We start from the raw sequence: 26,555 nt of genomic DNA, 5'->3' as shown, positions 1-26,555 counted from the left end.
ATGGCGAAAGTAGAGGTCTCACATCCTGTAACCGAGCAAGACTGAAGAACCGCAGGGCAAAGCAAAAGTGGTACTTTAACTTAACTTTGATATTTGAGTTTTTTTATTATTATTATCCCTTTGGCATTTTAGTTTTTAGCCCTGACAAGCAAACCTAAAAGTCATTTCCTGTAGGTGCATGTAATAGCATACTTTCCAGGCAGCTGCATCACGCAGCGGAATAACATTAGATGTCCTTGACTTAAGCCTTGTCCTGCAGTCCTGCATGTCTAATTACAGCACAGCCTGGAAGCTGACAACTAGTTAAAACCCTAACCATTCATTTAACCTCTCTAAAGATTATATTGTTTGTTCATTATACTTAATTTTACTTAATGTATCTCAACTTTATTAGTGGTAAAAATGGGTATCATTGCTATATATGCTGCTTACGAGCTCTTTGCTACCCTCTTGTGGCAAAAATAATCAACTGCACCACTTCAGCAAACAACCCAACATAACTTGTAAACATCTACATGTATTTAAAAATAATGCATTTATAATCACAGTCATACATGTTTAAATACATTTTTTTCAACTAATGTACACTATTTCTTTCCTTTCTTCGGGGCAGCTTTCCCTTTAACTTGCGCTTGCAGCGCCTCTTCCCTTTCCGCAGCAGCCTTAGCTCGCTTCTTTCCCAAGGGAGTCTTTGCATACCATTTCTGGACACACACACACACACACACACATGCACAAAACAAAATTAAAATAATCAAAGATGCTCTATATTTTCCCAGATAAATTCACAATAAGCATCCCATTAAATATAACCATTGACCGTACTTTTAAGGCTTCTTCCTCATCCTGAAACACGGGGCTGAACCTGGCTAACGGTGCCACAAACTCAATAGCAGTCAAAGGCCTCTTTTCTAGCAGAAGCATTCGTCTCTTGGTCATAACTTGCTGGATTGCCTGGATCATGTGACCTGGGGTGTAGCCATCGGAAATTTTGGACAAGGAGCTGAGGTCCAAGGCTGACGTTATCTTGCCTCCGTACTTTTCGATCATTTGCTTCCACAAAACTGAAATCAGTTTTCATGTTAATACAAAATGGATGCACATGCTCAATTTTAGCATTACATGTGTCGTTTCTTACCATATCTGGAGCCATAGTCGGGCCTTGGGATGAGGATGACTTTTGTGTACATTTTACACATTGACTTGATTTCCGCACTAATGGGATCTTTACTTGTTCCTATAATGAGAACCCGATCATCTTCTTTGATCAGCTTCAGAGCTTTGGGTAAATCTTTCTTCATACGCTTAGGTTCTAACTGGGAAAGTTTAGAATGTTTTTAGTTAGAAATGTTAGATAAATGTAAATATGCAGTACTAAACAGATTTTATAGTCATCAGCCATACTGCTCTTTCTTCCTTGGGAACTTTCTTGTAGAACATTTTCTCTGCGCCATCAATCCATATCACTGAAGGCTGCATCAATCGTGCAACCTGTGTAAAAATTATCATGTAAGGAACTTGCTTTTCTAACGTCTAGTTCTTAATAGTTTTTACTCACCTAGCCCTAATTATTCTAGTTAATGAAAACGGATAAAAAAAAATCGCTAATAAAATAAAACAATTATAAAAATGTTTTTTTTTAAAACAAACAAACTGAAACTGTCTTACATTTTTAAAACTAATTAAATTTAGCAAAATTGTCCTTTTTTTTTTTTTTTTTTGTCTTTATCAATTAACACCATACATGAGCTTTCAGGGTTCATTTTAAATGTCTTTATTTCAATTTCAGTATTGCTGTTTGTCCAAGGTCAAACAGTTGCTTGAGAATTGTATGTAATTTACAAAATGTTGCGCTTGACAGATACTATATTAAAATAAATAAATAATTAATTAAATAAATAAAACTCATACTACAATTAATATAAACTAAAATAAAGCATTTTCATCCAAATAAAATCTAACAAACCTACTCTAAATTTGAATTAAAACTAACTAAATTTTAAAAAACAATAATAATAATAATCCAAAACTCTTATAATCCTACTTGATATACATAGACAGAACATTTATTGAGTGGTGGGTATTGGTAGAAAAACGACCTAAAATGTAAGCAACTCTCGTTTATTCCCATGTGCTGTGTTACCTTAAAAACCATATGGATCATCATAGCGAGGCCACTCTTGCCTGGATACTTTCCGGCAACGTTGAGGGGAGAAAGGTCAAATAGGGTGGCGCCGGTTTCCTGGCAGATTGCATGGACCAACATCTTCTTACCAACCCCTAGTGGCCCTGCTAGAAGAATGGCCTTTGTAAGCGGGGCCTTCTGATGGACCGCATGAGAGCCTGCAAATCACACGCACAACTCATGATCACTCCGAACATTTAGTTGCTATTGTATATGTGAATGATATACCTAAAGGTAGAATTCCATAGAGTGAAATGAGTTGCCGCACATCTGACAATGAAGGCATGGGTTCAATGTCATTCTGTCTCAGTGTAGTTCCAAGATAGTTGAAGTCACCTTCGAGACAAAAAGAAATGGTTTACTTCATAACTCAAGAGTAAAAAGACTGAAAACATTCAAAATTGGTCAGCGTGATCTTGGCCTTTTCAACTTTCACGCCAGAAGAGGGCAGCACATTGCTGTCAAGTAATAAAAACACTCTCACTGGTCACAACATTAGGTACACATGCATGGCCTAATCAAAGCCACTACAACACCTACTAGAGTCAAAAGTCTACATTTATTAATGATGAGGTTTGATTTACACTGTCATAGCTCTATCAGTACAAAATTATATCTGAAATTATGATATTGTTACTGCACATGTAGCTAAATTGTTACAGATAAAGTCAATATACTGAAGCATAAACAAAACACTATGTTGCATATGAATATATGAATGAATTTATAAACTAAGTTTGATTGATGATAAATAATTGCCATTTTGGAACAAATACTGACTTACCGATATAGTTCTCCATCCGCACAGAATTTGCCTTCTTCAACAAACCCTCATCCACCATCTCCTGACATATAGACTCAAGAGTCCTTGACGGCATGAATGAGTCAATTATAGTGGTTATAGAAAGTGTACACACCCCTGTTCAAATACCAATACCAATAAATGCAATACCAAAAAAAAAAAAAAAAAAAGAGACCAACATTAATCTTTTTTTTTTTTCTTTTTATCTAATGTGACCTAAAGCCCGTACAACCCAATTGTTTTTGTTTTTTTTTGTAATCTATCAAACAGGGGATGTAAAAATAAATATCTTATAATAAATAAATAAAAATCTTAATGTAGCTACACGAGTGTGTGCGCCGTCTTATAACTATTATATGACTGTGGGTGTTATGCTAACTTCTGACTTCTATTTGGAAATGTTCATAATTCCTCCACATTGGCCCCTGTTCCATATGTGTTTGAGATATTTTGCTATTTTCCAGTGAAACCAAGGTTGAATGTAATGGGCAATATTCCAAAAAGGGACGTTTGGTACAAGTACAACACTATTGATTGCCAAAGTGAAGCCTGGTCATGCTTTAGGGCTGTTTTTCTTCAGGAGGAAGTGGGGCCTTAGATAAAGTGGAAGGAATTATGAACGGATTAAAAACGTAGCGTAACGTATTTTAGGTTATTTATGCATTTTTACTAACATTAATGATGGAAAAGGTTTTGAAATGATTGGTCTTGGCCTCATTTGTTATCCCACGAAAACCTGACATTTGAACAGGGGTGTGTAGACTTTTTATACTCACTGTGTGTATTCTTGCTCCACAACTTGACTTCAATGCATAAATGTAAGTACGTCTGTGTGTGGTCTCACCTATCAGCTGTCAAATCTTTCTCTCCCTTTTTTTTCTTCTTATCGCGCTTGCCTGCTTTTTTCTACAAATATAGGAATACAGTTGGCGGGAATCCAAGCAGAGCGGCCAAGTATTATATAAGATGACAAATGGATTTCCGTCTTTACAAAACATTGACACCTTTGCGTAAGCTTTGGCTGGGGTTTTTTCAATAGCGAGTCTCCATTCTGCCAGTTCCACTCTCATTTGCTCATCCACCTGAGGAAGGCACAACATTGTTGATGTTGGCGTACTTCTCCAGTGAATATGAGTAAATGTAATCAGTGGTTTTGTTTCGCAAAATATTCACCTTCACTCGAATCTCGGTCTCAATGTCCACCCTCTTCTCCTCCTTGATCAGCTCCACCTCGTGTCGCTGTTCGAAATTTCGAGACTCTGTGCGGGTTTCCCAGAAATCTGAGAGAATATTCAGATTTTTTATTTTTTTTAATTGTGATTTAGTGATTGTTTTGTCTTTTCCATGCAAAACATAATGGCTTAAAAGTAGCTAAAGTTGAGTTACCAACAAAAGTTTTGTTGCACATTTCCAAGTCTGCCAAAAAAGCTGACGGTAACATCAACAAGCCCTCTTCTTCTTCCTGCGGTTCAGTAACCATATATAGTGCAGACAATGAATTTATTTTTGTAGAATTCTACTTTCTTAAATTTGAGAGACTATTATGCCTGAATGCAGCCCTTACCTCCTTCCCTTTTTTTGTATCTTTTTTGGGGGGTTCCTTTCCTTTTTTATTATTTTTTTCATCTTCCAGTTCCTTCAATTCTTTCACCAACTACAAAAAAGTGAGCAAACGTCATTCCTGCAAATCTTCTTTTGACTGAAATTGTGTCTTACCTGACGAAAATTCTTTTCAGCAAAAAGGACGGCTGAGCCTCCCTCATCAGGTTCTGGAAATTCTGGGAATGCCCCTGTTAGGTTACTGAAAGGCAAAAGAGAACGAATGCCTTCAACAGGTTCCTCAACTGTTTCCTCACAAATCGTAATAAGACATTTGTGCCCAACTGACCGGCATTCAAGAAACCACTGCCTGATTTGTTCTTTCATGTTGTTGGCGATGTCTTGACCCTCAACTTCTAGTAGCTGGCTTGCAATTTCCAACACAGTTTTTTGATAGTGGTCCTCATGTTCCATCTGCCTCTTTCGTATGGCCTCTTCATTGGCGTGGGCATCGATTATGGCCTCACATGGTGCCTGGTATTTTGGATGCGGGGTCTGATATAGAGTAGAAATGTTTGCAAAATATAATGGACATTACTGTCAAAGCACTTTTGGCGAGTTTCAGAAATTCTAACGTAGCATCTTGCTTACCATTCCCAAGAAAAACATATCTTCAAGGCGAGCGGCCCTTGCCTTCTTCCTCTCTACATGTCCCCTCCAAACCTACAAATTCAAATCAACACAATCTTTCAGCACAAAGTTGTTGAAACCGCACAAAATAGTTTGGGGGCGATCTCTCGATAACAAAGAACCTTCTGGATGCGGATAGCAGCTCGGGTCATGTCAGCGGGCGTGGGCGCCTCGGTTATGGGTATCTTGCTCAATCTTCTGCTGGCTTCATTTAAGGCTGCCCTCAGGCGCCCTTGGCGTGCCCTCTCTGCCACTTGGATGATTCGGATGGCCTCGTCTTGACTCATGGGCTTTGTCACACGCTAACATAAACAGTGGAAAGAATAAAGATAACTGAATCCTGTTGGACAGTCTAATGAAGTTTGGAATGATGTAGGATAGGGATGTTCAGTTCCACTTTTTTCAGACCGATACCAGTATGAGTATTCACTCTTTGTGTACTCATGACACCGAATATGTGTAGTATTTTTGATACATCAAAAGGCGTTTTTCCACCAACAAGCTCAGGAATTTTGAGTTCTGGGTAAAGTGAGGTCTTGGTTGTAAAAGTTCAGCTGGGAATTTAGAATTGTGTGTCCAAAGCGTCTTCGAGTTATCGGTAATTAATTCAAAGTTCAGAGTTTGATTGAGTCCAGCCGATGTAAAAACAAACGCCCCCAAATTTGACCAATCAGATGTGGTCATTGCAGCCTGCCCCCTCAAAGTTCCTGCCTGGCTCAGCAAGACCCTGCTGCTGAGATAGTACTTGGATGCCCCCTGGGGAATTTAATTACCCTGGTAATTGTTGTTGGTGCAAAAACGGCCAAACTGAATTTTACCAAGGTAAACTGAAAAGTTCTCCAAAAGTTCCAGCGGTGGAAAAACGGCTAAATTTCATTTAACACGATAAAAAATTGTCAACAAAGACCTTTCTGCGGCCGCAGTATACTGCCAAGGATGACTTACCTAATGTCAGATTTATTTTTAATTTTTTTTGCCTTTAGTATCGGTGGCTGGTATCGGCAGCCTCCACGAGGACTTGATAATTTTAAATATGGTTGGTATCAGCCTGATATCAGCCTAGGTTGCACATTGAGGTCCGGGAAATACTCTATAAAGAGAATTGGTGAACCAATTTAAGATTACAGATTGAATTGTTGACAAACTTAAAAAAAAAAAAAAAAATCAGTAATGACGTTAGTTCAAAGTGAATATATTAAGTTGAATTAACTCATTCACTCCCAGCGATTTTCACTGAAGGAACCCCCTTCGCTCCCAGTTGTTTTACTGGATTTTGACTGATTTTGCAAGGCCCACAGAATATTGTGTTCTTTTGCTATAATAACATGGAACCTACCGAAAGAAAGATTAGTCTCTTCTTTCATCAAAAAAAAAAAAAGAAGTATATTTCTATCTGTTTCCGTTTTGCAGCAATTAGCATTGGAATAAAGCTAAGTTTCATCATTATTCACAAATCTGTTGAGAATTCTGGGGAAATGGTTGGGAATGGTTGATCTCTTATACTCTGTAGGCACCTGCTGGCCGTTTTTGTAATTACAGTACTACCATTGCTTCACCTCACCATTCTCTGCAGTTGAGACACTGCATGCATGCTCTTGCATAAAAAAACAAAAACAAAAAAAATGTAAAAATCCGTCTTTGGGACACTTAAAACACTTAAAAATAGAACATATTTATACATTTTTGGAGGGCAAATGAGTTAATATTTATTGATTGATTGAATTATGTTTTATTTTATTATCTGTTCTTATTGCTGCTGGAAATGTACATTTGCCAGAGGGAGCCATCCCAAAGGGATCAATAAAGTCAAGTCTAAGTCTCGAAGTCTAATACTTTGGATTAGAGTCTCTTTGGATTAACCTAATTCATGGAAATACTGTATGTTAAGTTTCATGAACTCATAATTAATTCACCTTAATATATTCACTTTGGACTAACTTAATTCAATCGCGTGTTATCGATTGAATCAATTATTATTATTATTATCATTTTTTAAGTTGGTCAACAATTCAATTTGCAATCTTAAACTGGTTCGAGAATTCTCTTTTTAGAGTATAAAAGCCCTGCCGCAATTTAGCTTTAGCCACAGGTGCTTCTGCTCGACTGGCTCCCATAGCGCAAACTGTGGCATGGTTTTTACCACTAACCGCCCATCCCTAATGTAAGATATCTCACTGACTTTTTGCGTTACAGTCGTCTCCAACGTTTGAAGGATATTTGCGAGCATTGCCCTTCGCTCTTCATGATCTTTGCTGCGCTCACTCAGAAAATAATAAGGGATGGGAATCTCCAGGTCGGCCTGGTGAGAGAAGTTTGTCGTCAAATCAACCCGATTGAACAGAATCTAGCTGACGGGAATCAAACTTACAGGTGTGAGCTTTAGGTCGTGCAGGACATCATCCATGTAGTGGTACTCACACAACTCTTTGTCCACCATTTCATTTTTCAGCTCTAAGACTCGGCCCATCACGCTTTCGAGGGTATGCAGAATAAGACGTCTCTTTTGCGGGTGCACCACCTGGTCGTAGACCTTCTCCAGTTGTCTGATGATCTGCAAGTAGCGCACGTACAGCATGGCCAGTCTCTGGAAGAACACTACTCGGTCCTTTTCTGGCGGGAGAGGCTTCTCTGGAATCTCCTCGACCAACAGACGACTCAACTCCACCTGGGCTTCTGCCCACAGCTCATTGTATGTCCTGGGATGGAAAGTCAGTCATTATTGAGGCGAGGGGTTGAATGTTGAAATGTGGCTGCACCACACATCTTTAAATTTGCTGTATTTAAAAAAAAAACAAAAAAAAACAACTTTTTTTTTCTTTTTTTTTAACTCATTCACTGCCATTGACGGAAAAAGACGTCAAATGATACATTTTTGCTGGGCTGGCAGTGAATGTGTTAATAGTAACATCCAGAGTGAGGTAATGTGAGTGAAATGAATGGATTACTCTGCTGCAACATTTTTGCAGGCATAAATATTTTTATGATTTCAGGTTATGTTGTTGACATCTGGTCCAAAAGGAGGACATGACAAAAATCTTTAAAAGAAACAAAAAAGGTAAGAAGTTGTTTTATACATACAGTATATATATAATTAAAAGTTTGTCTTTCTTGGACTTCACTGAAGATTAAGAGAGCCCCCGGCTGGTGAGATGGCACAATTTTCTTTCAAAACTATATAGTGATGTATTTTGTCAGTTTCACGCGTTTGTCTTTTCCATCCATCCATTTTCTTTACCGCTTATTCCTCACAAGGGTCGTGGGGGGTGCTGGCGCCTATCCGAGCTGGCTCTGGGCAGTAGGCGGGGGACACCCTGGACTGGTTGCCAGCCAATCGCAGGGCACACAGAGACTAACAACCATCCACACGCACAAGCACACCTAGTGACAATTCGGAGCGCCCAATTAACCTGCCATGCATGTCTTTGGAATGTGGGAGGAGACCGGAGTACCCGGAGAAGACCCACGCACGCACGGGGAGAACATGCAAACTCCACCAGGAAGGCCGGAGCCTGGACTTGAACCCGAGTCCTCAGAACTGGGAGGCGGACGTGCTAACCACTTAATCACCGTGCCGCCCCGCATTTGTCTCTTGTGTAAAAAATATTTACTCAATCCAAAGTTAAATGAGGTACTGTACTATGCAAACTGTCAGCAATTAACTGTGTTACGCAATTCCAAGGATCACTTGAGTTGTGCGTGGGTCTGTTCTAAAAAATAGCTCACAAATGATGGGGCATTGTAATTTTCTAGGAATGTTGTATAAGTGATCATTTTAATAAAGGTCATTTCAACAAATTTATTACTTCAGAACTGTGTATATATAGTAAGAAAGACTATCACTGTTCAGGTGCAGTTCAGTTCTACTTTGCATTTAGATTCAATATATTTGAATTAAATCTTTTTTTATGCTTGTTGTAAGCATTTGTTTATGAAGGTCTTTTAGTTCATGTGCAATACCTTTTAATCATTTTCCCACTATATTTAATAAGCATGTTATGTTCAAACTGCATCATTTTACAGTAGTTTACAATAATATTAAACATAAAAATATAAAATCTATTTCTTGTATTTTTAATGAACACTAATTACTTAAATGAACACATTATGCTATTGATGTTGGTAGGTAAACAATTTTTTAGTTTAAGAAACACTAGTTTACAGTATTGGCCAGAAATGACTCATGTAAGTCCAACTAGTGTGTCAGCGGGGAACTTTACTTTTGCGACATTTCTTTTCTGGAGCAGAGGTGGGGTAAGTCTTAGTCAAGTCTCCTGTGGGTGGGAGCTGTAAAAAAAAAAAAAAAAAAAAAAAAGTAATTAAAAACTGTGATCAGAGGAAGAAAAGATTTTAATTGCTCCCGAGGGATAATTCAATTTACACTCTTCTTGTTTTTTTCAATATATGAATAATATATGACAATATATATGATGATATATTATGATTCTACAAGCTACATTTAAATGTAGGCAGGGGTGTCAAACTCATTTATGGTTGCCCTTCAGAGGGGCGTTATAACTGAAAGTAAACCAAATGTATAACCATGCCATCATATTATTACAAATATACAATAGACTGATGGATAACTAATTTGGACTCGAAATCAAAGAAATTAGCTTGTTCAGTTAATTTTAAATAGAGGTTTGGTAAAAAAAAAAAAAAAAAAAAGGTAATATAAAGCTATTAAAAAATGAAGAAAATGTTTAATTTTGGTGCAAGAGAAACAGATTTATAGGCGCATCATTTTCTTTAACATGCAACCCTATCTGGCCCTGGGCCTTGAGTTTGACCCCTGTACAAATGAGCATGATGGGTCTGTGCAAAACAAGTTAGGTGAGTCAGTGCCACATTCAAGGGCATGTTGGTAATACTCTTTAAAGTAATTCTTAACTCAAGTATTTAGTCAAGCCCTTACAAACTGAGATTATCCAGATGTACAGAATGTATATTTAAAAACAACAAAAACTACATCTTTCATGACTGATTCTCAATGCAATCTCACCTCTGTTTGCACCTCATACTATTGTAGTGAAAGCCTACCCCATAGGTCTTAAGGGATTAATATGTACGCCATCTTTTTTTCTTCTTCTTTTTTATTAACCCCATATGTGAACAGGGATGTTAAATTGTAGAAAGTACGGCCAAAAGCTCAATATTAATTCTGACTCCACCCTTCAAATAATTCATGACGTATCCACAGTGGCCTCATATGTTTACATCGTAATGACGTGTTTTATATTCAATTAGCACCGTGATCGCTACAAAATTCTAATGAATGACCACACTGCACGTCATTATTGTGTTTAAGCAGCACTGAAAACAATTATGATTGCCAATTTCTCCCAAACGTGAGTAAACACCTGCAATGGCTACTTAATTACCGTCAACAGTAATTACAATCGTCCGTGCAACAGGAAATAATTATTCAGTCAAACGTGATTATGACTATAGTCACTTTAACCGCTGTTCACACATGTAACCATTAGTTATGAAGTTGCTTTATCACGTTAATCGTCACACATACCTCGAAGTGAAGTTGCCATGGAAACGGCAAACAACGACAGAACTTAATTCAAAGGGTTTTGTAACTAGGTCACTAAAGGCGTCATACTGCCACCTACTGAACTGGAGCGTAACGTAGTACAAGAGTTCCTCTAACAAAAAGGATGTTAGAACGTTAGCGTAATAAAATGCGTCGTGATGCAAAGTGCAAATCAGAAAATAATGTCAAAAAGGAATAACTAGACCTCAATCATAAAATAAAGTTTTAATAAACTAATTAAAGGTCATAAACTCGCGATATTGGGGAAAACATTTTCTGGAGAGCAATTGAAATGCCACTATCAGCAACAGGTGAGTCAGCATTTTACCACATACACACCGTACAATTAGGAAGTGTAGCGTTGACAAAAAAAAAAAAAAAAAATGCATTTACTGAACGCATCATAATTTATTGCAGTGGAAAACGATACATCTGAAACGCACAGCTGATGCACTCAGGAAAAAAGTCTAGTAAGGCGGTCACAAGACATTAGGCACGGGTGCGCAAACATCCTACACGTTGACAGGTCAGTGAAGCTCACGCGCACTGCTCTCAGCACGTACAACATCCAACTTTTCTCTGGGGGGAGAAAAGAACAACTTCTTCTTTTTGAAGGTTTATCGGCTTAGTACTTATTTTCTAGAGTTAAAATAATAAAGAAGTGAGGTTGTCAGATGTTTATGCACGGGGATGCCTTTAAAAAAAAAGAAAAAAAAAGTGCGTGTTGTTGAAGTTGGGATGTGCGTAAAGGAGGGGCGCAGCGTGCCAAAGTGAGCGAACGCCGCGGGATGAAACAGCACCAAAGATGTCAACCTTGCTTTGCCACCCACACGAAATCGATTGTATTACCCCCAAGAAGCCGGCTGCTCCACATATAAATAGAGACGAGAAGATATTGCTCCAAAGACTGTGTTGAAGAAGAGCTTGCTGCGACCAGGAACAGGACAGGACTTAACACCATTTGAGGACGTCTCAACTGTGTCCATTCAACGCTAGTAAGTGTGCAATCACACTTGCTTCACTTTGTAACATCCTACACTAACAAACATTTACTTTTTGCACATTTTCAGTAAGTCAACATTTTCTGAATTCAATCATGTAAGACAAAATTTACTTTGGAAATTCAATGGACGACTGAATTGCTTTTGTTGGTTTGCACCCAGGTCATGCAGGTAGAGAGGAAATGGCACGTACTCCTGACTTTCCTCCTTCTACTCATCACCTCCGGCAATTGCTTGGACAACAAGGAGGTCAGGCAGGAGAGAAGAACCCTGTTGGATTTAATCTTACAGGTGATCAGAGACAACCAGCAATGGGACAAACACATTTCCAAGCGCTGCAATGGGGAACTCTTCACATCCCTTCAAGACCTGAACTTGTCCTCCCGTGAAAAGCCTTTGTACGTTCCCAGGCTGGATAACAGTAAACTCATAGGTAAGCTGATAAGATTTATTTTTAGCATGTGATGATCAAAGCATAATCCGTCATTTTAGTGTGGGAAGCAGCTGTCATTACTATCGTCTGAATTGCAACGTAGTCAGAAAAGCTTGAGTTAGTTTGGCTGAATTAGCTTGGACGATAACATCTCTTTTGTATATACAGTATAGTACATTTTCCTAGAGTGCGCCAAATTATCATAATTACTAGGGGTGTGAATTGCCTAGTACCTGACGATTCGATTCGTATCACGATTCACAGGTCACGATTCGATTCGATACCGATTAATCCCGATACGAATTTATAAGTCGATTGTTGCGATTTTTTTTCATTCAAATTTAGAAAATACTAATCAGTAAGCTTGTAGAGTGTAAGATTTATATGAAAATGTATTATTTATTTATCTGAAATTTCAGTCTTATAGAGGTTGTAATCTGTTTCATGTTTGAACAGCATTAAAATAAAATATTAAGGCTTAATGTTCCGTTCATATAACATTCTTCCATGCTCAAGGTGTGAATCCTAAAAAAAATAAAATAAAAAAAAAATCGATTCTGCCGATTATTGAATCGATTCGAGAATCGCGCGATGTAGTATCGCGATATATCGCCGAATCAATTTTTTTTTTTAACACCCCTAATAATTACCTATTTAAGTGATTGCACTTGAAAAACAGATGTTTATGTTTACAATATTCCCAAATTTCCACTAGCTGTGAGTGGAAAATTTCAGCCTCATTCCAGCTGTGCTTTAGTGATGGATGGAGAGAGCGAAGATGGAAAGCATAAATTCATCAAGAAGCAACAGTGTGCCAAACGTGAATGACTCATTCACTGATTCATCGAAGAATCCTAAGCATGGATAGTGACTATCGCTGCATTCACACTGGATTATGTTCAACAATAACAAATTGTTACACCAAATTTTATATGAAAAAAAAAGAAGTGAAGAGTCCCTTGAATTACATCAAACAGTACCCTCGAAGCAAATACTTTTTTAGCATTATTTTTTTTTACGGCTCTGAAACATACCTGTACAATTTTCATGCATCTTTTCAATAGCACTTGACCTGTTTTAGGCTCTCAGGTAAACTGAAGTCTATCACGCCCTTTGGATGATAGGTGGCAACCGTGCTATATACCCTGGACTGGTTTCCAGCCAATCACAGGCCACATAGAGAAGAAACTATTTGTCACCAGTTCATATGGATATGGACCCAGGCACAGTGCAGCAAGGCGGTGAGGCAGGTGTGCTCATAAAGCAGTTTAATAAAAAAATAAAACGAAATTAAAAAAAAAAAGTGAAACGATCCAAAAATGCTACATAAACAAGTTTAAAATAAGGTAGAAAGTAACTAAACCAACACTACGAAGACTCAACTCAGACACGAGTTGGGACACAAACAAGCAGCAACAAGACAAAGCAAGAATAATGAACTGGATCGAAAGAAAGCCGGGAACTTATGCTTCATTTGGGCAAGTGGGAAGTTGGACTTTTTAAACTTCATACCAGGAAGTGAGCATGGGAACGCCCCTTTGAACTCCAAACATCCGAGTTGTAAAGTCAGGGGAAAAAAGGACCCCAACTTCACGGGAATGACTTCAACCTGACATCGCTTGACAATGGCGAGCCCCTTGGAGAGACAGACTGTGAATGGCAAAACATCATTTACAAGATTTTAAACAGATATTTATTTATATTTATGTATTGTTACTTTAATTTACCGGTAGTCGTTTGATATAGGTTGACGTAACACATGATTTGTAGTAACTGCGCTAACCAGAACAACAAACAATTTGTCGCAATCAACCATCTTTATTGTTTACATTTGTCTCGAACGCTCATAGGTGTAGAGGGAAAATGTATTTGGGATGAGGAAAAATCCTTGAAAAGTGGCCTAGACTTAATGGCCCAGTAGCTCTAATTAAGTAAATAGACAAATAAACACCTGCAGTTGATAGTGCATCTGCTGGTTTGCCTCAGTTTTTTTCAAAACATGATTAATCAACGATCAATTCCACACTATCGACGTAAAACAATAAATCAACACATCCCTAGTCTCATTTTTCTTTTGGGGTGTATTTTTTATTTTATTTTATTTTTTTAACTCCTGGTTGACAAGGGTCATAGTCCTGCATGTATTACAGCAGGTGTGTCAAACTCATATTTGCTCAGAGGCCACATAGAGGAAAATATGTGTAAAATAATGGTATAAAACAATTGCCGTCTTTTATACGTAGATTTTTGCTATTTTGGGCCAACCCTAAATTACGGAGCTCAACTGTAACCATAATGTTCCACAAAATAAAACAAATGCAAACGGAACGCTGCAACACTTTGCCTGTATGAGTTCCGGACGTGTTGAATCTGCCTGTTTTGCTTATCTTGTTCCCAGAATGCATTTTGTGGCGCAGTTAATGACGTTATAAGGACGTTATTCTTTATTCCTTGTCGTATGTATTTGTGTTACCAGTAATTGAATGTGTCGTATACAAAATGTTTATGTTGGTATATGATTAAAATAAATAAATAAATAACTAAAAAATAAACAAAAACGTAACTTTAAGGTGTGTATAAAATAATGACATCCAGGACGATTCCACGTACAAGTTGCACTCCTACTCTGAGGACTGTTTGTGAAATTAAGAATTTATGTTTTGATTGTGGCCGGCTGATTAACACATTCATCGCCAGACCAGCAAATAATGCAGAATTTGACCTCTTTTTTTCCGTCAATGGCAGAGAATGAGTTAATCGATCCGACATTACAAAAAATACATATATTTTACAAAATCATTTTGATTAAACCCCTTTGCGGGCCTGATCCGTCCCGCGGAAAATATGTTTGACACCCCTGTATTAGAAGTTTCCCTCCTCCAACACACCTGATTCAAAGGATCAGTTCATTAGAAAGCTCTGCAGAAACCTGTGTTGGAGGAGGGGAAATATCTAAAACATGCAGGACTGTCACTGCGGTCCTTGACAACCTGAGTTTGAGACCTATGAAAGGGAAACTTTACATTATGGACATTTGAGCAGTTAGATTTAGACCTCAAATTATGAAACAAATTAAAACTGGAGACGAATATCGCCTGAGATACTATGACTAATCCTCATTGGTAAAGTATGTGCAGGAGGACTTAATTAAATGGAAATAATGTCTGCTGTTGAGATTCTCCCCAACATGCCAGCGAGTCTGCTCGTGTTGAAGAGGTTGTGCTCAAGCATACGGCTCAAAGTCTCACATCAGCCTGTGCAATTGGAAAAGCACCTTTCTCAGACCAGTGGGTGGATGGAATTTACCTTTTGAGGATACAAAATAAAGCATATCAGCAAATGATGCGTGAGAAGCTACCAAAGTGCGGCGGTCACGCAATGAACACAAGAGAGGGCAAAGGAGAAATCTTAACAGTAATGTGATTAGATGAAGTTGTGTGACCTTGATGCAAAGTAATCGACTGGAAGGATCTTTCAAGTCTTTGTTTTAAATGTGGCTTTATACAGTACAGTACTATATACAGTATATATGAATTCTACACAACCCTGTACAAATTTCACTTTTTTGTCCATCCATCCATCTTCTTCCCCTTAACCGGTGTTGGGTCGCAAGGGTTGCAGTATAATCAGGAAATACTTCCCTCTCCCCAGCCACTTCATCGAGCTCCTCCAGTGGGGATCCCAGGGTGTTCCCAGGCCACCCGAGAGAAATTGTCTCTCCAGCATATCCTGGGTCGTCACCAGGGCTTGCTGCCAATGGGACATGCTTACATATAATACTGTATTGCCTTTACACAACCTTAAATGTTTAATTGTATTCAAATGTATAAATATTATTATTATTATTATTATTATTATTATTATTATTATTATTATTATTATTATTATTATTATTATTATTATTAATATTATTATTATCATCATCATCATCATCATCATCATCATCATCATCATCATTATTATTATTATTATTATTATTATTATTATTATTATTATTATTATTATTATTATTATTATAAGTCCATGTTTACAGACATAAAAAGTCTTTTGGCCATATCTTTAATCCACACTCCCGTCCAGCGTGTTCCTGAGTCTGGTCCACTAGGCCACATGGCTACTTGCGCAGACTTATTCCGATGAGCATTAAATTCCCCATACAATAAGCTCTTTAGCCCGTTAGCATGCATTATGTGAGAGACCTGGTTAGTGTCGACGCTTAAGGGACATAATATAAACTAAACAAAGAACTACTTTCCATTAATTGACCCCATCTTCACACAACAGATATCCATCATTTTACGATACTTAATTCACAATACATTTTAACCACTCAACATCAGCCTAATATGGGATTTTTTTTCATCAATTTCCTTTTATTAGATCTTCAAATCATAGAGTAATATTAGCATTATTCCGCATTCTTCCTTTTTACCTTCCTGTATTAATCCCCAAATTTCAAAGCAGGAAAGGTCAGTGGCTGCACCCTCCCTGATGAATGTGAGAGACCCGTGGCCAAAATGCCGACACGCTCCGGGTCAACGAAGAGTCACGGGCGACTCATGAAATGTGGATTACTCTGAAAAGTCCATTGCACAATACAATATTTCTTGGGAGTGTCAGAATCTCCCTATGCTATGGGGACCATATTTTCATTTCTAAACATAAGTCTCTTTTGAAGTCTTACTTGACAAATAATGACATGATATAAGTTTTGTTTTTTGTTTTAATGGGGTGGCCGGGGATCGATCCCGCACCCAATTGTTTGTGAGTCCACAGTGCTACAGTAAAATTCTGGGCTTTTTTTTTCTTTCTTATATATATATATATAAAAAATGAAAATGGAGTCCAATGGGTCCAAGCAGCCCTGCATACTGGATGGCCTTTATATTTTTTCATTTGAGGGCCACATACAGAAAATCAGAAGGACGCAAGGGCCACATAATGTTATGAAGAGAAATTGTGTTTAGTCATAAAAATTGTACAAATAATTTATTTGTGCTTTTGCATATTTAGAAAAATGCTACAGTATATAAACCAATTTATTTATAATATGGCAGTAAATTATTATAGTTTTGGAATTTTTCATTTTAGTTAGTTTTTAATAGTTTTCAGGGTGTAGTTTAGTTCTTTAAAAAATGCTTATTTTTAGTTTAGTTTGTTAGTTTCAGTATTAGTATTAGGTTGGGTTTTTTTTTATCTGTATTACTTGTGTGCAATATTTTAAAAAACATGGGAGGAATGTCATCTGAAGGTGCTTTTCTATTGGCTGCTGCTAGATGACGTCACTTCTGTGTGACAGACATACTTTCAAACGTCATTATTCCGGTTTATATCAAAATAAATCTAAAAATCACATCAAAGACTAAAATGAAGGACATTTTTGCTATAATTATAGTTTTAGTTAGTTTTGTAAACATAAAATGTAATTTCAGCGAGTTTTCGTTTTTTTTAAAGCATTTTCGTTCTTATTTTATTTTGTTAATGAATTTGTTTTTTGAATTTTTGTTTTAGTTATTTAATTAGTTGTAGTTAACTAAAATAACCTTTAATGGCACCTGTGTTTTTTGACACCCCCCCTTCTTACTTTGATCATCTCCAAACATTTTTGCTTTTGTTAATTTATTTTAACTGAGTCAAATGCCATTTTTAGCATATGCCCTGGGCCACTGAAAAATGGACGGCGGGCCGCAAATGGCCCCCGGGCCGTAGTTTGGGCACCACTGTATTCGACTGTGTGATGATCAAATTTGTGAATAAATGGCTGAAAATGTACTAACAAAAGCTCATTTTCTTTTCCAGAAATCGTTCCTCGAGATCTAAACATGAAACACAAGTTCATTCAGCACTTCACAGGTAGGAAAACTAAACCAAATGCTTGAACTATTGTAAAACAATTTAGGTTTGGCACACAGATCAAGCAGCGCATATGTGGCTTTTTTCTCAAACAAGAATGGCCTGTAGCGTTTAAGAATTCATTTGTATTTCTCCAGCCAACTTCCAATATGAATAAGGCAGAAAACTTGAGCTGCTGTGCATTTGAGGCTTATAAGGCAGCAATGCAGAGAAACGGCACACGGTCTGAAGCTGAGAGATGAACAGCGACACGAAGTTAAGCTGATTATTTGTCTCAGGACCTGGATAGACTTCATTAGTGTTGTCAAAATCCGCAAGCTTCAATCAAATTTGTATTGCAAATGACGATTTGATTCTTCTATTTGTTAAATCTATTCGAAACATCGACTTGTTTACAGTGACGATTTTATTCCATGTGCAAAACGTCACTCTAGACTTGATAGTTAACCGTTTCGTTTTGTATTAAGAAGACATTATGAGGCCCAGAAGCTCGTTTTGTTTTGGCTGATGAGACCTTTTGTGTTAAGCAGGACCAGTCAAGTTCTCGTCGGAGTGCCGAACACACTTTGACAGACTTTATCACAACACAAGAGATTGCTCAAGACCGGCATGTATGTATTCAATTCCCTTTTAGCACTATCTCGTTAACTCATTAACTCCCAAAAACGTATAAATACGTCATATTTTAAATGTTTTAACTGTCCCAAAGACGTACTTATACTTTTTTTTTTTTAATGCCAGAGCATAGAGAAGGCTTTGATGCAGTCTCTCTATTGCAGAAAATGGTTGAGTGGCAGCAGAGTATAAGAGATCAACCAGGCCATGTTAAAACAGGCTGATTTCCCCGCAGTTCGAAGCAGAATTGTGAAAAAACGATGAGACTTAGCCATGTTCTATTGCTAATTGCTGCACAGCGGAAACATATAGGAATATACTTTTTTTCCCTGATAAAAGAAGAGACTTTAATCTCTCTTTTGGTATGTTCCATATTTTTATAGCAATAGAACATAATATTTCACGGGCCTTGAAAAATCAGTCAAAATTCAGGAAAACACTTAAGTGAAAATGGCTGGGAGTGAATGAGTTAAATGTGGTGTTGTAACATTTGTTTGTTGTCTTCTCGAAAATTGCAATCGTAACCACAGGAAAAAATTTAAAGCAGCCTGTTTAACGCCCAACACATTATTTTGAATGTTTTTCCCATGCGTTTGCATTATATCACTGATGACACATTTTCAAATATGGCTGACGTTGAAATAGCGTTTGCAGAGGGAGTCTTTTTTTTGTTCTGGATGACTTTGGATCGAAGGCAATAACATCTGAAAGCAATTACGGATGTTTTTTTTTTTTCTTTATCAATGCATCAAAACAAAGTTGTTGGAACACGAACTGATAGCAGTTTCGAACACATGATGCAGGATGGAGGTCAACTCAAGGTTGAATGAAAGCCTCAGGGTACTTTTCTTGAACAAATTATTCTTGATCATAAAAATTAATAGTCTTACTCGTAGTGTCATGGAACATCAATTTAAATGTAAGGTGAAACGTCAAAGTGTCATTAGGCCTCTATGATTTTAAATAAACTCGTCTTAAAACATTTTTATTCTATGACTTTTGGTTCTTCATGAGACTTGACGTTGTTTTCGTGATTAATGTTTTTTTGTTTGTTTTTTTATCTTATTAATGTATTGTTTTCACTGAATTTTTTTATGTCTGATTTTTACTCCATGTACAGCACTGTGTATACAGTGATGGTTGTTTTTAAAATGTTATATAATTTTTTTTTTAAGTTGAGATTTAAACAAGATCCTTTTTGTTTTGTACTGATCAGGGGTGATTCGATCAGATATTTAAAGGCCCTCAGCCACCGGTCAGGCAAGATACTTTCACTGATTTGTAAATTTCAACCTAATTTCTATGAAAGAGATGCATAACACTTATGGAGAAAGTCTGTGACTAAACCTTCAAATCTGATAATGGTCATTTAAATGTTGAACCACAGCGGATGTAGAATGGATTGGATTATAAAACAAACATGTAACTAGTAATAGTACTTTAGCACTTCCACATACACATGAACATGCATTTTTATCTGTGAATTTGAAAAATACCAAAAATGAACCTTGGACCGTTTTTTCCCCCCCTTATGGCTTCAATAATAACTCACGATTAATTGCAAATTGTATACAAACAATGTAGCAAATAAGTGAATACTTTGTATATATTAACAACAAAAAAGTTAAACTAATAGAATATGGCTGCATATTTTAGTAATTGATACAGTAATTTCATAATTCATAAAATTTTGTTCAAATTAAAAAGCTTTTCTTTTAGGCGTACTGTAAAAAAAAAAAAAACGTGTGTGATATTGATTTGTGTTGTGATATTTCTGCCACTAGATGGCATTATTGCATTTGGAAGATGGTGACAGAGCTCAGTATATTTTTCTTTTCATTAAGAGCTATTTAAATCTTTAACATCAAGTAACTTGTGAAATTCTCCACATTTTTGAAATTGTAAAATACAACTTGACACCAGTATCCACAGATATATGCATTATTACATTTATTACTGCTAAATTTTGACATGGATGTGTCTGCTGCTTTGTGACTGGAATTCCCCAAAGAAGGTCTACAAACTTTCCAAGTTTGGGGAGGTCATTAATCATGTGTTAAAAAAAATAGTGATGTTAAAATTTTGACACCCCTAATATATAGATATAGATATGGATGGATGGATGGATATAGATAGATAGATAGATAGATAGATAGATAGATAGATAGATAGATAGACTATAAACAAACTGCAGCTGCTACAATCTGCAAAATGTGTTCTTTACTAATGACTTTTCTCCTTTGTTTTTCAGATTATAAAAGATGTGCCAGATTGCTGACACGATTAGCAATGAGTCCACTCTGCACACAATCATAGATATCATAAGTAAGTTGGGGGGAAAAAATCATTAAGTAATAAAGCCAGTTATTAACAAGAATCATCAATCATGTTACTGAGTGCTATTAATGGCACATGTCCATATTTGTGTAAATTTGGATAGCAACTAGTCTTGCATGAACTGTTGTTTTTAAAATCCTTTTCCTTTTGCTTAGTAACTGTCACGTCCCTTCAGATGTGTAAGAGTAGACCTATTTTTACAAGACCACACACACACAAAAAAACAAAAAACAAAACTCTTTAGTGTTATTTGACTCGTGAGACTCCAGAAGTGTCAATGACCCTAAGATCCATGATTATGGAATCTGAGAGGAAGCTGGAGCTAGTACCTGGAAAAACCCAAACAAGCAATAGGAGAGCATGTAAACACCACACAAGGAAGCAGAGATTCAAACCTGTGACTGCCGATCTATCAGGCAGACATGTTAAAACTAGTCGACTGTGCTGCCACTTAAACATCCATTGCCTGTTCAGTCATTGAGCCACAACCATACAGGGCGGAAAGAAATATATATAGTGCTTCGTCCAGCGGAAAGAAAATCGAATCAGAGCCTACATAAACACAACCACTTTAAACTTGACGGATATATAACCTTCATACCAAATAGAATTTACTATACTGAATGTATATTGCTGCCATATGTGCAATTGGGATCAGATCCACATGCAGCTTGGTTTTCACTTACATCTTCTCATCCTACATCTCATGTTTTATTTGTTAAGTGTTGCCATGTAGTGTATTTCATTCCATCATTGTGTGGGTTCCGTAATGGAAACATTCGTTGTTGTACACCATGGAGCACTTTTTTTTTTTTAAAAAGGATTTTGTGCCTTGCTCATGGAAGCCCATGGTGAGAGGCGGCGTTCTTACCCTCCGCTGAAAGTCTACTCATGATATCAAAATAATAATAATAATAATAATACGAGCTGTTTTATAGCCTTGGCAGCCGTTATTTATGGACAGGCAAGGCAAGGAAGGAAGACTAATGTATTTTACAGTGTAGGAAACAAAAAAACATGTCCTCAACTTTTTGCCAACTGATTAATTCTAATGAGGTTTCAGGTTCCGCTGAGCCAAACATGTCATATCATCGGAAGTGAAACTATCCCACAAGTATATTGAATTTTCGGGTAACAGATAGTTTGTTTTTTCATGACAGAGTAGATGGGACAATGTGTTAATATCTAGATTCATTTCAACACCATTGCTTACCAAAACAGCAGCACTGATGCACATATGGTAAATATTCATTCAAGTGTGGAGCCTCACAATACTGTTTCATTGCCAAAGATGTTTTTGAAAGGCCTGAGAGCATATTAGATTCCTGGAATTATCAAGGAGAAAACCTATTACAGAACCATGTTTGAAATTGTTTACGTTGTCACCTGTTCTTTAAACACTTTAGAAATACCCTCTGGCAAATTGTCTTCAACCTGTCTTAGGCATGTAAAATGTGCAATTTATTATTGTTGCCTTGAAGGAAGGGCTCATTCACTAGCTTTGACAGAATGAACGTTCTTCATTCTTGGAATTATCAAGAGGAAAATAATACACGTGTTTTGGTAATTGTATCTCTGCGGCATTAGATTCATAGTCATTTATCATTATGTTCGTAACAGTACTTGAGTTGTCAGCATGACATGGTTCTCAGAGATTGAAGTTGACATTATAATGGGACCCTGATTTTTTTGTTGATCAACTCTATGGTACCTGTTGTTTTTATTGAAAATATCCTTATACACTCATGGGACGATTTGAATAAGTGCGACTGCACGTTTCAAATAAGAGCCAATGCAAGAGCTGCACCTGAATGTCAGCCTTTACAGCAGGGGTGTCAAACTTAAGGCCCGTGGGCCGGATCAGGCCCGCAAATGGGTTTAATCCGGCCCGCGAGATGATTTTGTAAAGTAAAAAAAAAATAAAAAAATTTAAAAATTGTAATGTCGGACTAATTAATCAACCGGCCACAATCAAAACATGTAAATTTGTAATTTCACAAGCAGTCCTCAGATGAGCAATGCAACGATTGCAACTTGTACGGGGAATCGTCGTCCTGGATGTCATTATTTTACAAACAACTTAAACTACGGTTTGTTTAATTATTATTATTTTTTTGTAATCATACACCGGTTACTGGTAACATAAATAGATATGACAAGGATTAACATCCTTATAACATCATTAACTGCGCCACGCAATGCATTCTGGGAGCAATATATATGCAAAACAGGTCGATTTAACACGTCCGCAACTTATACCAGCAAAGTGTTGCCGCATACCATTTGCATTTGTGTGTTTTTTTTTTTTTTTTTAACAATATGATGACATTTGAGCTCCGTAATTTAGGGCTGGTCCACGAAAATCTGATTGTATAATTGTTTTTAAGTTATATACTGTTATTTTCCCAATGTGGCCAACTTGATAATATATTTTCCTCCAAGCGACCCCTAAGCTAACATGAGTTTGACACCCCTGCTTTACAGGAATGGTGATGCTTACCGGTGGTTTGAAATGACACTGACATTTAATGTTTATGTTTGTAGTTGTGGTACACAATTGCAGAAACACCTCTAAGTATAATACAAAATATATTATATTGCATTAATTTGTACGTTATTAATAAACAACTGCGATTGGCTGGCAACCAGTTCAGTGTATACCCCGCCTACTGCCCGAAGCAGGCTGGGATAGGCTCCAGCACCCCCACGACCCTTGTGAGGAGCGAACGGCTAAGAAAATGGATGGATGGATAAATAAACAACAGTCGTGTCCGTTGTCATATTTTGCACTTCATAATGCGCCACACAGTGGGAGACAGGTCTGGACTGCTGGCAGGCAAAGTACTTTTAGTACAAAACCATGCTGTTGTACAATATGTTGCTTGATTTTTTTTTTTTTTAAATCCTTGAATCCTTGTCCTTGAATTCCAAAAACAATTTGAAATGTGGACTCATCTGACCACAGCATTTCTGGGTATTGTTGATACATGGTTTTCACTTTCTTGCGATTGGCTGGCAACCAGTCCAGGGTGTCGCCCGCCTCCTGCCAAGAGCCAGCTGAAATAGGCTCCAGCACCCCCCGCGACCCTTGTGAGGAATAAGCGGTCAAGAAAATGGATGGATGGATGGTTTTCACTTTGGATGGTAGTTTGTTTGTTTTTGTTTTTTTATCTGAATCTTTAGCTGTCACTCTGTACTGTAAATGATGAAATCCTCAAATTCCTTCCAATTATACATTGTGAAAGAGCCAGCTAATGAGATTTACTGAGCAGTACGGTCAGTGTAGCCCATCTTGGCAGTGGATCAAACTTCTGTCAGTAGCGTCTATCTCACGCGACCACACATGGCAAAAAATGAAAGCGGTTTGCCTGAGAAACGTCTCTTCAGGTTAGCTTGGCTTCAAGGCGCCACTGAACCCGCCGGAATGGAGGATTTAGTTTTGTACGACACCAATAAGCGCAATGACTGACCTAGATTCTACCTTTGGCCACAAAGCAGAGTGGCATTCCGGATAAAATAAGCCATTTTAAACTATAAAGTAAAAAATTGTTGTTGTTTTTGGAGTTATAATCGTAGCATTAGCAGTTAGCATGCAGCCACCATTGTACTGAACACTGGCGGCTGCCTGTCGCTGTACTTTCCAGTTCAATAGATTAAGTTTGCACCTACAAATAAGTGAATATGCAGCTGAAAGCTTTCTGGGCACCCATCGTAGCCATTTCGTGCCAAAGGCAAAATTTGGGGAGCAAGAATAATAATTCAGAATCTGGTGGGTTCTTTTTTGAAGTCGTGTTATGACAGCGGGTTAAATTCACATTCACTGCATGCAGTCTTGTCGTGAATCCTTCGTGACTCAATTAAGTGCTCTCAGAAGACGCAATTAGAAGCCACTAATGAGTGATTGCTGCGAACCAGTTCATCTACATCGTACTTCAATTCTTTTTAATGTTTTTTTTTTTTTTTAATGATATTTGGTGGAAATGTGATGAGAAAATTGACAGGGGTGACAAATCTTCGAGTGAATCACGTAATAATTCTGTGCAGCAATTCTGTCAAACATACATCACACTTGAATGGCTCTTAAGTGACGTGCGGTCGAGTCATCATTTATGAACGGGATTAACGAGTAATGACCCTCTTTGCTCATCAGCGACCAATGATGATGAAATGTACGACAGCTTTGCCCATTCTGAAGTGCTTGAATTTATTTTATTTTTTTCCGCCAGGTCCCATCATGACGGAAGAACGTTTTGCCAAGGATGTGCCTTCAAATCCACAGCTACCATATTTTCACATGGATATCTTTTCCTCAGTATTTCATACAGCACATTTACTGTAATATTAATTGTAATGTGTGATATTAATTTAATATTTGACATATTAGAAAGGTGTGTACTGTATATAATATTTCCACCAGAGTGGGATTATTTGTGCTTTTGATGATGAAGAGAAAGGTTTTCCCTTTCTGCTGATGACTGAAGTCCTCCATTATTGTGGAAGCCTGCCTTTTATGGAAGCGTTTGTCATGCTCTCGTGTCTTCATCACCTTTTATTTGGCACTTGAGTGATTGCTCACTACGAGAACACGCAGAATGACAGAAGTGATAACACTGCACTATTGAACAATAAAGACTATTGAAGCAGAGCATAAACATTGCATTGAGATTCTTGAAAATGAAGTCAGATTGAGATTGAAAATGTAACTCAAGTGAGTGATGTATTATTGAGAACAAAAATCCAAAGCTTCAACTCTTTGTTTTTTAAATAATGAAAATAAGACTCACTTGAATTTGGTCTTCTTTTTTTTTTTTCTTTTTTTTTTGCAGAGGGTACATTATACACTCTCAAAAGAGAATTGTTGAACCGATTTAAGATTACAAATTGAATTGTTGCCCAATAAAAAAAATAATAATTCAATTGGTAACACATGATTGGATTAAGTTAGTCCAAAGTGAATATATTAAGTTTAACTCATTCACTCCCAGCCATTTTCACTGAAGCAACCCGAGCCCCTTCACTCTCAGCTGTTTTACTGGATTTTGCAAGACCTACAGAATATTGTGTTCTATTGCTATAAAAACTAAAAGAAAGATGAGAGTGTCATCTTTCATCACGAAAAAAAAGTATATTTCTATCTGTTTCTGTTTTGCAGCAATTAGCATTAGAATATAGCTAAGTTTCATCAATATTCACAATTCCTGGTGAAAACAGTGGGGAAAAGAACTTGTTGCAACATGGTTGGTGGTTGAGCGCTTATATTCTGCTGCCACCTGCTGGTCGTTTTTGTAATAACTACCATTGCTTCAACTGTTCTCTGCAGTTGTGTATGCTCTAGCATTAAAAAAAAAAAAAAAAAAAAAAAAAAAAAAAAAAACGTATAAATATGTCTTTGGGACACTGGTAATATTTAAAATAGAATGTATTAATACGTTTTTGGGAGCAAATGAGTTAAGTAATTGAGTTCATTAAACGTACTTTAGATTTGAGTCACTTTGGATTAACTTAATTCAGGTGAATACAGTGTTCCCTCGCTAAAATGCGGTTCACTTTTCACGGCCTCG

The 26,555-nt window shown here is 37.2% G+C and overlaps 2 protein-coding genes and 1 long non-coding RNA gene across 17 annotated transcripts in view; 2 read left to right on the top strand and 1 right to left on the bottom strand.

Moving 5' to 3' along the window:
- The window catches only part of LOC144026997 (uncharacterized), a 48,100-nt gene extending 39,045 nt beyond the window's left edge, over positions 1–9,055 (top strand). For 10 of the 13 annotated variants that reach the window (XR_013285350.1, XR_013285347.1, XR_013285344.1 and 7 more), the window contains 2 exons: positions 7,410–7,905; positions 8,207–9,055. This is a non-coding gene — a long non-coding RNA (uncharacterized LOC144026997). The remainder of the gene's footprint in view (positions 1–7,409; positions 7,906–8,206) is intronic. The other 3 variants (XR_013285342.1, XR_013285339.1, XR_013285341.1) reach the window with 3 other exon arrangements.
- On the bottom strand, positions 517–10,816 carry LOC144026991 (dynein regulatory complex protein 11). 2 transcript variants are annotated; one of them, XM_077534212.1, is made up of 20 exons: positions 10,738–10,816; positions 9,434–9,500; positions 7,585–7,912; positions 7,396–7,515; positions 5,339–5,518; positions 5,178–5,249; positions 4,876–5,081; positions 4,704–4,788; positions 4,552–4,641; positions 4,374–4,449; positions 4,161–4,267; positions 3,992–4,069; positions 3,832–3,893; positions 2,970–3,052; positions 2,414–2,521; positions 2,144–2,343; positions 1,405–1,491; positions 1,139–1,316; positions 826–1,064; positions 517–704 (listed from the first exon to the last, which is right to left on the bottom strand). In XM_077534212.1, the coding sequence occupies exons 2-20, from the start codon at positions 9,442–9,444 to the stop codon at positions 588–590; spliced, it is 2,427 nt and encodes an 808-aa protein (XP_077390338.1). In that variant the 5' UTR covers positions 9,445–9,500; positions 10,738–10,816; the 3' UTR covers positions 517–587. The 2 variants fall into 2 exon arrangements, with proteins under 2 accessions (XP_077390338.1, XP_077390339.1); XM_077534213.1 differs by lacking the exon at positions 10,738–10,816 and adding an exon at positions 10,216–10,687.
- Positions 10,817–10,865: 49 nt separating this feature from the next.
- On the top strand, positions 10,866–25,646 carry alkal1 (ALK and LTK ligand 1). Of its 2 annotated transcripts, XM_077534220.1 has the most exons (8): positions 10,866–11,066; positions 11,173–11,281; positions 11,506–11,750; positions 11,919–12,189; positions 17,989–18,042; positions 18,570–18,653; positions 20,909–20,982; positions 25,221–25,646. In XM_077534220.1, exons 4-7 carry the CDS (start codon positions 11,922–11,924, stop codon positions 20,971–20,973), a joined length of 471 nt encoding a protein of 156 aa, XP_077390346.1. In that variant the 5' UTR covers positions 10,866–11,066; positions 11,173–11,281; positions 11,506–11,750; positions 11,919–11,921; the 3' UTR covers positions 20,974–20,982; positions 25,221–25,646. The 2 variants fall into 2 exon arrangements, with proteins under 2 accessions (XP_077390346.1, XP_077390347.1); XM_077534221.1 differs by having other exon boundaries at positions 11,173–11,750; positions 18,573–18,653.
- Positions 25,647–26,555: the final 909 nt, after the last annotated feature.

This window comes from Festucalex cinctus, chromosome 10 (genome assembly GCF_051991245.1).
Source record: "Festucalex cinctus isolate MCC-2025b chromosome 10, RoL_Fcin_1.0, whole genome shotgun sequence".
NCBI lineage: Eukaryota > Metazoa > Chordata > Actinopteri > Syngnathiformes > Syngnathidae > Festucalex > Festucalex cinctus.
The sequence above is the reverse complement of the archived record's forward strand: the minus strand, read 5'-3'. Positions and strand labels throughout refer to the sequence as shown.

Coding starts and splice junctions, on each gene's coding strand:
- LOC144026991 (XM_077534212.1), bottom strand. Junction 5,250..5,338: donor CTGCTATCCGCATCCAGAAG/GTTCTTTGTTAT, acceptor TTGAATTTGTAG/GTTTGGAGGGGACATGTAGA. Junction 4,070..4,160: donor AGACCGAGATTCGAGTGAAG/GTGAATATTTTG, acceptor TGCCTTCCTCAG/GTGGATGAGCAAATGAGAGT.
- alkal1 (XM_077534220.1), top strand. CDS start 11,922: ATGCAGGTAGAGAGGAAATGGCACGTACTCCTGACTTTCCTCCTTCTA. Junction 12,190..17,988: donor GGATAACAGTAAACTCATAG/GTAAGCTGATAA, acceptor TTTCTTTTCCAG/AAATCGTTCCTCGAGATCTA. Junction 18,043..18,569: donor GTTCATTCAGCACTTCACAG/GTAGGAAAACTA, acceptor TTTTGTGTTAAG/CAGGACCAGTCAAGTTCTCG.